Genomic DNA, 12,903 nt, shown 5'->3' with positions numbered 1-12,903 from the left:
ACCTCTACTCTGCGCTCACCCACAGTTTGAGAATAGAAGGTTTACTTTTTTTCGAGATTGCTTCTTTAACTAACAAATTAGATGGTATGGAATAGTAAAATTCTAATAGCTTCTGGTTTGCAAGAGACTTAAGTGCAGTTATAATGTATGTGTAAAGTCAATGATGACTTTTAGTGTCAAAGTGCTGTACAAACATTAATCCTCACAACTACCTTTCGGAGCCGATTACCCCAGTTTACAGGGGAAATCCGTGTCACAGGTTTGTTATACAGTGAAAAATGGGATCAGAACACATAGAACCCCTGTCGTGCAGACCTGTGCTGAGTGCTTGACAGATCTTGTGTTGTATAACTCCTAGAATAAAACTGTTACCATGACACAAACACTAAATGTGTATTTTTTTTTTCTTCACAGTGAAAAAAGCAAAACTCCAGGGGCCACCAGGTGAGCTAGACTTTTCTTGCTCTAAGCAGTCATTAACCTGCAGGCACCACTATTGATTTTTAAGGCTGTTCAATAGTCTGTTCTCCTCTTTCTGCTATATTGTGTGGGCTAACATCACTGAATGTATGTTTCTCTTTGCTGTGGGTATTATTCGGCACAGCTATTACATACTGTGTGTTTTCCTCATTTCTGGGAAGAGAGTAATTCAGAGGTATTGGAGAGACTGGAGGAGCAATCAAGTACACACAAAGGTGGTCTAATTTTCATACTTTTAGAAATGTTTTTTCTTATGTTCACTAATAAGCCTGAGCTGAATATTTGTGTTCCCTCACTTCTTATCTTGTCTAGATTCCTTCTGTGACTCAGTTTTCTCAAACTCTTGTTCACTAATAATTAGCATATGCAGAGTATTCTTTGGTAAAATCATCTTTCCGGCTCATTTCTCTGACCATGTCAACCCCCTTGGGATCTCTCTGGTGGTTCCCCGTTTTCCTCCCAGCTTCTGGTCATTGACTTCAAAGCTCTTCATAACTTAACCCTGCTCTGTTTAGCTGCCCGAGGAACTTACTGTGAGGCTGACAGCTGCCTTCGCTTGGCCAACATTGCCAGCTTTTCCTGCCCCAGCCAGTTTTCTCTCAAGCAGTTTTGTGCTTCTTCCATGCTACCCCTTATGCATGAGAGATTTCGTGATAGATCCAAACAGTCACTACCTTATCCTCCTTCAACTTTCTCATTCAGACTCTCTCTTCTGCCGTGATCAGGACCTTGTGCCACCGCCACCACCTCCACCCAGCTAATCCCACCCGCTGCCCCCCCCTGCGGCAGCTAACCATGCCCACCCGCCCCTCCCACCAGAGGAGCCCACCCGCAGCAGCTAACCCAGCCCGCCACCCCCCCCACATCTGGGGAGCCCACCCTGCAGCAGCTACCCCCACACTCTGGGGCAGCTAACCCCACCCAGGGAGTCGGCCCCAGCTCACCTCCGCTCCACCTCCTCCGCTGAGCACGCCAGCGCCGCTCTAATTCTCCTCCCCTCCTGGGCTTGCCACGCTGATTGGAGGAGAATTAGAGCAGGGGCTGTGTGCTCAGTGGAGGAGGCAGAGTGGAGGTGATCTGGGGCAGGGAGTGGTTCCCCTGTGCACCCCCCCCCGTTACTGCAGGCAGCCCTCCCCGCCCCAGCTCACCTCCACTCCACCTCCTAGTTCGCCTAATGGTTGCACCGGCCCTGGCCATGATGCCTACAAAACGCTGCCTGTTAAATGTGGCTGGGTGCGTGATGAGCTGCCTTCCTCTTCCTACTCCATTATTCTTACCAGCTCCCTCCACTCTAGCTAGTTCCCATGCCCTGCTTCTGCCCCAGGCGATGACAAAACTTGAAAACCTCCACTGAAAAAACATGTAAGCAACAAAACTGGGCCAATGTCACCTTGTTCTCTGGCTTGTATATTATAGGTTTCGTCTCCAACCCCTTTGTGTGTCTTCTAGTTCAGTGGTGCCCAACCTTATTACCCAGGAGGGCCACATAAACCTGAGCACAACCTCATGTGGTTCAAACACTCTACATATTTTAATAAGATTTGAAGTGATTGTATTGGTTTCTATCTTTTCTGCTTGTTTTGTTGTATTTAGATAGGTTTTCTATGTACAGTATTGTCGATTTACACTTGTGTAAACTAAAATGATGTAAATATTACAACAAAACGCAAATGAATCGGCTGTTAGTATATTGTGTTGAAGCAGGCCATGGGTCTTATGAAATGCTCTAGGGGGGCTGTGTATAGCCCATGGGCCATAGGTTCTAATATGAACTCTCCTGATCAGAGTCTCTCTCTCTCTCTCTCTCTCCCCCTCCCCCTCCCCAGTGGTTTCATAGATAAGGCCAGAAGGGACTATTGTGATAATCTAATCTGACCTCCTGTATAGCATTTGCCATAGGGCTTTCCTGGATTAATTCTTGTTTGAACTAGAGAAACTATTAGAAAAACTTCCAATTTTGACTTAAAAATGTTCAGTGATGGAGAATCCACCACACCCCTTGTTAAGTTGTTCCAATGATTAACTGGAAAACAATGCCTGGCACAATGGGGCCCTCATCCTGACTGAACCCTTTGGGTGTTGCTATAACAAATGTTTTAATATTTTCTATTATCATAGTGCTTAAAGGCCCTGATCTGGGGCGAGAGTCCCATTGTGCCAAGCACTGTGTACACATAATGTAAAACAAATTAAAAAATAGCCCCGGCCCCAAGAACTTACATTCTACAAAGTGATCCAGTATCAAGCATTGTATTCAAATATAAAGTACAGTAGCTGAATATTTCGACTAAAATGATTGGCAGTGAAATAGTTAGTACTGTTTACACATTAGGTGTTAAATTTCAGTGTTAATTCCCTATATGAGATGAATGAGAGCTGTCCATACTTTCCCCAGCGCTATTGTTTCCAGCAGGCTGTACACTCAGTTTGTATTTCATTCACATTTTAAAGATTATATTTGCAACAAGGGCTAGGCACTTAATTTTTTAAAGAAATGAAAATGGTTTCTGGAGCCTAGTTATGTGGCAGCCTGAAAACAAAGGCAATTATGCAGCAATTTTCATGGTTGCATAATCTCTCACTACATGGGACTCATTCCGAGATGTGTGTGGCTTCATTGACATACCCAACGTCTTACTGTGTGACAGTGGTAAAACTGTGAATATAACCCAGAGTCCAGTGACTCCCAGTTTTGTCTAAACCACTGGACTATGCTGCCTCCCTGTCATCCTTTTGGTTCTGGGCTACTGTCTACTTCAAAATTCCCATACACAGTAGCCGCAGTTACAGTCCATCACAGTTCTGATTTCTTGGCTAAGAGTGTAGAAAGCTTCCTAATCAGTCTGTGTGGCCAATTGCTCGGATATGGTAGCGTAGCCTGCAGCACCAGTCTGCAGTTTTGAGCATGAATCAGAGTAGTAATGGACTATGATCTGACTTGTTTTGAGACTCGCTATACTGGGACACTGCATTGCTAAAATGTTCCCTCTTTTGAAATGTGGACCCTGCTTGTTTAGTACATGACTTGTGCAGAGGTTGATGATTGGTTGAGTGCCTCAGGCAAGAACTGCTCCTGAAATGGGAGCTCTTTCATTCTCAGATTGCTGGGTGTTTAAACTTTGTATCGGCCTATGCCCACATGTCTTTTCATCATGGCTAGTAAGGAATAAATAGCAGCTACCAAGGAGGTGTGGTTTGGAATTGTGCTGGGTAGAAATACTACAAGGTAATTAGGTTATTTTTATATTTATTTATTTATATAATATAACTCAAACTGGTAAAACACGACAATGTGGCTTGTTCTTTTAGTACAGCTGGCTTAATATTAAGCTGCATAAGTTTCAAAATACATTTTTTCATCAATTTGTTCTCAGAAACCCTTATACATGGTGTCACAGAGGAGGATCCAGATTCATGAGAGTAGCTTGGGGCTATGTCCCTCAGTGCATATTGTACACATTTATCGTTACTGCATCTGTTTAAGGGATAGATGATGTCCTGGCCTTTAGATCCAGTTTCCCCCACCTGCCTTTGGGCAAGTTGTCTCTTGTGTTTGTTTTTCTTCAGGATTTGATATTTTCTCTTAAAGCTGCTGTTAACTCACTGTAGGTGATCGTAGCTTGCCCTCATTTTAGAGAGAGAATGATTTTATTCAGTCCTGTATGAATCTCACCTCTCTAAGAAATTGAGGGTAACATTTTTGTGGAAGATGCAAATCCATGAAAGATTTTTTTTCAAATGTGTTTTCTTATGGACTTCATAAATAGCCAGATAATGTGCCTACCAATAGCATTTTTTGTGTGTGGTAGAACTAGCGGCTTTATAATGTTGCTTTTGTAAGAGATGGTAATAGCAAAAAGTAATCATTTTACTCTTTCTTTGTTTAGATAAATTTAATACCTATGTGACCTTGAAAGTGCAAAATGTGAAGAGTACAACAGTTGCAGTGCGAGGGGACCAGCCCTGCTGGGAACAAGACTTCATGTTGTAAGTACAGTCCTGTACAACAACTAGATGTGCATAGAAAGATCAACCCTTAAAAAGAAATACCATGACCAACAGTAGTTCTTCGAGTGCTGTTCTTATGGGTGCTCCACTCTAGGTGACGGTGCGTCCCGGCGCTGTCGATCGGAGATTTTCAGTAGCAGTGCCTGGTTGGGGCGCACGCACCCAGATGGTATCTCCCGTCTAGTTGGAATCTTCCTGAGTGCGTGCTTCCCACACCCTCCTCAGTTCCTTCTCAACCGTCCTCAGCTGAAGACGGGACTCGGGGCAGTGCTGCCTTCTCTTCCCTGATCTCAATAGGAAACATAGAAATAATTATTAATTACTTCCCAGTTGTTTCCCTTCCTTTAGTATAGTTACATAGTTAGTTACTTAGTTAAAAAAAAACAAACAAAAAAATCCCTCAGGCTTGTCTCCCATTGAGACACTTTCCTCGCCCATCTCTAACTCACAATGCCAGGAGCTTTGGGTTTCAAAAGATGCATCTCCTGTCAGGGCTCCATGCCACGGTCAGATGGCCACTCCCAGTGTGTGAAGTGCCTCGGGGACACCCACATCCCCGCGAAGTGCCAACACTGTGCAAGCCTCAAATCAAGAGCTCGTCGTGACAGGGATCTGCGCCTCAAGATCATTATGATGGAGAAATCCCTGCAGCCACTGTCGGAGACGGGAAAAGTGGAACCCACTCCCACACGCTCCCCAGCCAGATCGGAACCGGTGTTGAGCGTCGCTTCACCCTCCCTGGAGCGGACGCACGAAGTGCAAAAGTCTCACAAACGAGACTCTAACAAGGGTAAGGGGTCTCCGGCGAGATCCCTACCCCCTGTGCGGACAGCACGAAGTACATCTGCTTCAGCCTCTTTGGATGCCTCAGCTACTGCTCTGACAGAGCTGAGAGGCAGGGACCAGACTTCCCGCGCTGGTAAGGCACTTACCCGTTCGGTCCCCTCAGTGCCGCAAACGGCTGCGGCACGGACACCTCACTCCTCTTCGGCACCCAGGCACGCTGCAGCACCGGCACCACGTACCTCGGCACCAGCAACAGCCGCGGTGCCGACAGCGCATTCGGCGCCGACACTGAGAACAGCCGCGCTGCTTTCAACCTGGTCAATTTCAGCGCTGAAAGCAGCTGCGATCCCGCCAGCGCGCTCTGCCTCAGCAACAAAAATAGCCGCGGTGCCGACAGCGCGATCAGCCTCGGCACCGAGAACAGGGTCGGCACCCAGCCACTCTGCGACCTATGCACCAGCTGTGGACCCCCTGCAGGGCACCTCCAAGCACAATTCAACAGGAAACTCTGTCACTCTCTCCTAGTAAAGAGCTAGAGCAGAGAGTAGACTTAGTTCAGCCCAGAGAGCAAGAACGACAGCTGCTCACTCAAAGTGACCTTTTAGTGCCACCTGAGCCTCATTCTCCGCTCCTGGATACAGAGGACTCCTTCCTTGACCTGCCACTTTCTCCACCTGAACTGTCTTTCACCGACGGTGACCTTGAACAGCAAGCGGAGTTCTCCCCTCCTGCTTCTCCTCCACAGGCACCTTTACCACCTCAGGTCACGGCTCAAGTTCAGCAGCCTCAGTTTCCCTATGCTGCCCCTCCGTGGGTGATGCCTGGGTTCTCCTACCCCATGCCTTGGCCTCAGTGGTACCTGTGGCAGAATCCTCCTACCAATCGTCTTCCTTCGGTACCTCAGTCTCCTGCTCCATCCACTTCCAGGGTGCCTGAGCCCCCTCCTGAGCCGGGGAGCTACGCACCATATCCTGACTCGCCTAACCCTAACTCTCCACCAGCCTCAGATGAAGCCATCCTCCCTTCACCTCCACAGACCGTGGACGACTACAAACAGTTCCAAGAACTTTTTTGGAGGGTTGTAATCAGCCAGGATATTCCCTTGGAAGAGGTTCAGGAGAAGCAACACAAACTCCTTAAAATCCTTCAACCGTCTGCGCCCTCAAAAATCGCGCTCCCTATAAATGAAGCACTCATGGAGCCAGCTGACACTCTCTGGCAAACCCCAGCTTCTCTGGTACCAACTTGCAAGAAGGCTGAGCGTAAATATTACGTTTCTGCAAAGGACGCAGACTTCCTATTTTCTCATCCACCACCGAACTCCCTTGTCACCAAGGCAGTGACACAGAGGACCAAACAGTCACAATATCGACCCACCCCTCAAGACAAAGACTTTAGATGCCTTGATGTCCTGGGATGCAAGGTTTATACATCCTCTACACTACAGTTCAGGATTGCTAACTATTCTGCCCTCCTCGCCAGTTATGATTTCGATAATTACAATAAGCTTTTCGAATTTGCCTCCTACATACCAAAGGACAGAAGAGCAGACTTCCAATCAATCCTGTCTGAGGGACAACTGATCTCGAGAACAGCCCTACAGGCGTCTTTAGACACGGCGGACACAGCAGCCCGTACTACTGCAACTACTGTGGTTATATGCGCAGAACCTCATGGCTCTCTGAGTCCGGCATTCCTAAAGAACTCCAGACTAAAGTGGAGGATCTCCCCTTTGATAAGGACAAACTCTTTTCCCAAAAAACCGATGAACTCCTCCATACTATGAAGGATTCCAGAGCGACATTGCGCACCCTGGGCATTCAACCATCTCTCCCCAGGAGACAGCGATACCAACCCTACCAAAGACCACGAACACATCAGTACTATTGCCCTCAATCCAGACGATACGACACAACTCGGAATCATACTAGACCCCCCCCCCCCCAAGCGCAGACCGAATCAAAATCAAGCCACCACCTTCCGTCCACAGGGCAATAAACAACAGTTTTGAAGCTTTGGTTGAGGGTCTGTACCCCTTGATTCCACCACTTGTCCATTTGGCCACCGCCTCCAGTATTTCCAACATGCCTGGCAGCGGATCACACAGGACCGCTGGGTCCTCGAAATAGTTCAGACCGGTTACTCCATCCCTTTTATATCCTACCTTCCCCTCTTCCCTGTCCCTCTTCAGGGACCCTTCTCGCGAGCAATTACTTCGCACAGAAGTGGCTCACCTTCTGCAACTAGGCGCAGTGGAGCCTGTACCTCTGCAACACCAGGGGACAGGTTTCTACTCCCATTACTTTCTAACGCAGAAAAAGACCGGGGGATGGAGGCCTATATTAGACCTACGCTGACTGAACAGATTCGTGAGCACACAAAGATTCAAGATGGTCACACTGTGCACAATAATACCCGCATTGGATCAAGGGGACTGGTTCACAGCCCTCGACCTACAAGATGCTTACTTCCATATATCAATTCATCCAGCTCACAGATGCTTCCTACGATTCACAATCGGTCATGATCACTTCCAATACCGAGTTCTTCCTTTTGGACTCTCCACGGCTCCAAGAGTTTTTTCCAAGACCCTAGCCGTCGTTGTGGCTCACCTCCGCAAACACGGAGTCACACTTTTCCCCTATCTGGACGATTGCCTCATCAAGGGTGACTTCTATGGCGACACACATCAAGCCACGTGTCTCGCCATCTCCCTTTTTCGCAGCCTAGGTCTCCAAATAAACATCCAAAAATCCACCCTGATACCCACACAACAGATAGAGTTCATTGGAGCTCATCTCGACTCAACCCAGAGCAGGGCCTCGCTCCCATACAACAGATTCCTCGCTATCACACAGCTCATACGCACGCTCTCTACTTGTCCCAGGACACAAGCAAGAATCTGCCTACAGCTCCTTGGTCACATGGTAGCTACCAGCTTCGTGGTTCAACATGCCAGGCTACATATGAGATGCCTCCAGGGCTGGCTCAACTCCAGTTTCAAACCCAGCAGACATCCCTTAGGGATGCTGCTAACTCCTCCTCCCAATGTTATAACTTCCCTACAATGGTGGACAAATCCCTAATCCTACAGGTGCAGCTTCGCTGGGCTGTTCACCTTGTACATATGGATGATATGTGATTTCCCAAAGCCATATTTTATGGACAGTTGAAAACAGATAAAGTCCTGTGCAGCTACAAAATTTATATCTGCAGATATAAATCAGATATCCGCAGAGCTGCAGGGCTCTTCCGGGAACTGCAGTGGCAAAAGCAGCAGCATGTCAGGCCACCGCTCACAGGAGCCAGTAAACTGTGTGGTTATACCACCTCCTGCCCTGCCCACTGGGGCAGGCACCAGGCTCACCAGGGTGATTTAAGGGGCACACACCTTCATTTTGGATGAATGTTTTCACCCAGTGGCAATCTCATCATCTTTACTTATGACAGCCACCAGAGCTGCTCTCCCTTGCAGCCAGGAGCACAGACAGGCTGCACTAAGGTTGCTACGCCACTCCCAATTAGTTGCTAGGGAACATAAAAGCAGAACGCTAGCAAAGGCTGAACAACATCACCATGTTGCTCACAGCCTCACCCAGGCAATGGGACAGTGGTCCTGATGTTGCTCTGTCACTAAAACATTCCACATGGCACAAAGTATGGGTTGCAGTACGTATCCACTGTATATTACGCTGGTCCAAGAGACATAAATTTTGTTTATGTTCATATTGCTATTTACCAGCCCAGGTTCTCTAATCTTGTACTCTTTTATGAAGCTGGATAAGGTGTATTGTAGCTTCTTCCCCCAGGGAAAGACTCTCTTAACAGCAAAGTGTACCCCATTGACCTGTCCAAAAAGGTATTCTAAAATAGCAGAACAAATCAAAGGTGTTTCCTTGGCTGATAAAACTAGTTAGTGTGTTTTAGTATTTTTTATAGCTCTAAAATGCCTTGTAAAAGGTAGCAGTTCAGCTTCTGGCAGCATTATATGTGGGATATTTGAGATTTGCTTTTTTTCCAGGTAGAGCATTTCCACTTTTGTCTTTGGAAGCATTTTCTAGTTTGGAAGTAGCTTTTAAAGTGCTGGACATCTCACACAAAGCAAAAACTGCTTTCTCTTTGCAAATATGAATGTTGGTTGGTTACTTTCTTTCTAGCCCTAAACAGCATTAAAGTTTTAGATTTTAAGTCAGAAAGAAAAATAACATTGTGAAATAATGTTTCTTGGTTTGTCTGTTCTCTGGTTTGAAATTATTCTTCCTCTAACCAGTAGATGGAGAAAGGGAGACACAGTTGAAGCCATCAAAGCAGTTCATTTGGCTGATATTCCTCCTTAAGATGGTTCACTGACTAGTGCCTCAGAATTTTGAACAGAAGTTGGTTGGGGTTTTGCACTTGATTTCTTGATCTGTACATTGAAGCTAAGTAGAGAGCTTTGTTTGGGATTCAATTCTCTGGGTTGGGACAAGTATCAAGATACTTGCAACAAGCCGGTCATTTGTATGACAGCACTGACAGAGCAAGAAGTTACAGGAAACCATTTGTGTACGTGTAAGCACTCAGTTTTAAAAAATACTGCCTATACCTCACTCAAATGCTAGTCTGAACATTGCTGAACTCAAAGCCTGCCTATCCTGGGTCAAGAACCTATGCTGTGGAACTGGAAGGGAAACGTGGATATTAACAGGTGTCCACTTACTTTGCTGCAGGCATAGGATTTACTTTTGTTTCAACAGTGTTTTTGTTTTTGTAGCATATTTCCACATGAGACTGTCCCAGAGGACCCTGAAGTTTGCGGTCTCCAGTTGTACAATTATTGATCTGTATCTGGGTGATGAATAAGTCAGTGAATAATTCACAAGACTCTTTAGCCTGATGGCAATCTAGGGACAATTCACTATTTATAAGATTTCCAAATTCCTTTGACAAACATTAAGTGTGGATGCACTCTGCCTAGCAAAAGGATTCATGTAGCAGTGCATCATTCCCATGAAATCTGATCTCAAAAGAACTGCAACTGTACAAAAATGCTCTGAAGATGAGCCCTTCAGAGAGCTCGTATTCCAAAACGTGGTCCCTGACTCAGATTGTAAGCCTTCCTTGCAGTTCACAAAAAGCAAGGTGCATCCGATTTTTTCCTCCTATGCTGGGAAGCCTAGAATAGGGCAATATTTCACAAAGCATTCCTGAGTTGCTGCTTACCTTACAGGAAAGGCAAGTATGACACCTATAGGCGTAATGTGTTGGTAGAGGACACAAAAGTGGTCGTTGGATTTAGGGGCTAGTGTTTAACTTTCTCTCAAGTGGGCATGCCAGAGAGTGGTCTAAACAAGTTACCTATGTTGGGATGATACATCAGGAAGAGATGTACTGATGAGAGATGCTCCCTTTACCCATGGGGCAGGGAGGAAATTCTTCCTATCTATACTCCTGGTAACAAAGGTCTTGAACAAGCTCAGCATATGAAGGCTACGTGTCCCTCCCTACTAGACCCCTACTGGCTGAGAATCGCATGGCCATTCCCTTTGTTAGGGATGGGAGTGGCTGATCCTTTCACACTGAGAGGAGGACCACAGAGAACCAGCCCAGGAATACAGAGAACCAAGTCACCTCTATGTATTCCAGCCCAGGATCCCACTCCATGTGTCATTCCGTGTTTCCTTATAGCTGTGTCAAGTCCACCAGATGGATAGATGACTGAATTTGGAAAAAGGCTGTAGTCTAATGTGAAGAGGTGCATATAAATAATTTCTTTCAAGAGATATAACAGACCCACCTAATACTTTTAAATTACAGTAGCTTAATTGAGGTTATTTATTCCCTTGTGTGCAAATGGTTGTCATTTAAAGTCAAAAGCTGAGTTTACAACTACTTTCTAGTTTTCTCTTAAATGTTGCTTTTTTGTTTCCTTGCAGTGAGATCAGTCGGCTGGACCTGGGCCTGATTGTTGAAGTATGGAACAAAGGGCTGATCTGGGACACTATGGTTGGGACTGTGTGGATTGCACTTAAGGCCATCCGGCAGTCCGATGAGGTTAGCTAACACGTAACGCTAATGTGAAAGTGCATTGCCAAGGTTAATATGCCTCTAATCTAGCCACATGGTGCACATAGCTACTGTATGCAAGTTACTGGTGCTTCTGAGAAACTTGGGGAAGTGTGTGTGGAAGAGGCCTGTATTTTTGGATCACAGAGGCCACTAGTAACCCAAACAAAAATTGAATCTACTGTACATGCTTCTGAGGTCTCAGTTCTACAAATGTAATAAGAGATCTAATTTTGTGAAGAATGTATAGCTTTGATAGCTCACATATAGACCTCTCAAAAACTGATTTGTTAGAATTGTAACGCTCATGGGAAAAATTGTAAAAATATTACTGCATAACATGCTAGCAGCTGAAATCTCTCTGTATTCAAAATAGGGACTGTTGTGGGCCACCCTTGTAACTAACAAACTCTGACCTTCACCTGGTGGCATGAGGACTTTTCCTTTGGAGTTATACTTAATGCTAGAGGATACCTGCAGATTCCCTAAATAAAGCCTCAAAACATATACTATGATTAGTGTTGGTTGCGAAGTAACAGGGATTTCCTAACTTCTGAAATTCTTCTGTTAGCTACTCAAGTCACAAGTTCTGAAAGCAGGTCTAAACTTACACATTTATTTACATAGCCCAGTGTATGTGGACACTATTTAAAAGAGAGAGTTTACAGAGCTGGATATTCTAGAGCCGGGAGATGGTAATTAACTTTGGCAATAGGAGAAAATAGGCAAAAGGAGGTAGGGGGAACCCAGCCACCATGAATTTGATTGTGCTAAATTGTTTTAGGAGCCCCAGTTCTCCTCAGTGATTGTTATTGAATTCTCTATGCAAAATTCCCATTGGATGTGAGTATGTTTGCTGCAGTTACATTTTAAATTCTCTCTTCCTTATTTTGGTATAAGCATTTAAATGATCCCGCAGAATTTGTGCAGCCAGATCTCCAGGGGAAGCAGTCAGCAGTGGGATATGGCAAACAGAAAACTGGGTCAACTTTTAGAAGTAAAGACTAGCAGAGTATATTGCTAATCTTATTAATCCTTTTGGGTTGTTCCTGGGCTCCTTACATCAGCAAATGTCCAATGGAATTCATTATATAAGGATGACTGCCAGGATAAAGGATCGTCAGACCTAGGGACTTGAATTCGTGGCTTTTAATTTATAGGAAGGACCTGGAGAGTGGTCTACGCTGGAGGCAGAGGTCGTAATGAAGCATGATGAGATCTGTGGGACCAAAAAGCCAACTCCCCATAAAATTTTGCTGGATACAAGATTCGAGTTACCTTTTGGTGAGTTGTATTTTGGTGGCTTAACTGGAATGCTACAATAACATTTCAATGGAGTTCTGTTTATATCGTCATTGTTTATATAACAATAGAACATGTGTAGTGCTCTGAGCCTAACTGCAGATGAAATTTCATATATTACAGCTTCCTTGTTGAATCTTTTATTACCTAGATGATCAACATAAATAAGAGGGATCTGAACATTTCTTTGTGCCATGAATCTTTAGCCTAGCGTGAGCTAAAGCTGCTAGTAGTTTTAGAAGTTTCGGGAGTGTGACACAAGATGCTTCATTTTGAACCAGG

General features: G+C 45.3%; 1 protein-coding gene across 6 annotated transcripts in view; it reads left to right on the top strand.

Moving 5' to 3' along the window:
• UNC13B (unc-13 homolog B) overlaps positions 1-12,903 on the top strand; it is a 359,613-nt gene that overhangs the window by 57,251 nt on the left and 289,459 nt on the right. For all 6 annotated transcript variants that reach the window (XM_045020551.1, XM_045020545.1, XM_045020550.1 and 3 more), the window contains exons 2-5: positions 415-444; positions 4,368-4,467; positions 11,190-11,307; positions 12,480-12,603. In XM_045020551.1, the coding sequence (XP_044876486.1) occupies positions 415-444; positions 4,368-4,467; positions 11,190-11,307; positions 12,480-12,603 (372 nt within the window). The remainder of the gene's footprint in view (positions 1-414; positions 445-4,367; positions 4,468-11,189; positions 11,308-12,479; positions 12,604-12,903) is intronic.

This window comes from Mauremys mutica, chromosome 6 (assembly GCF_020497125.1).
Source record: "Mauremys mutica isolate MM-2020 ecotype Southern chromosome 6, ASM2049712v1, whole genome shotgun sequence".
NCBI classification, from domain to species: Eukaryota; Metazoa; Chordata; order Testudines; family Geoemydidae; genus Mauremys; species Mauremys mutica.
The sequence above is the reverse complement of the archived record's forward strand: the minus strand, read 5'-3'. Positions and strand labels throughout refer to the sequence as shown.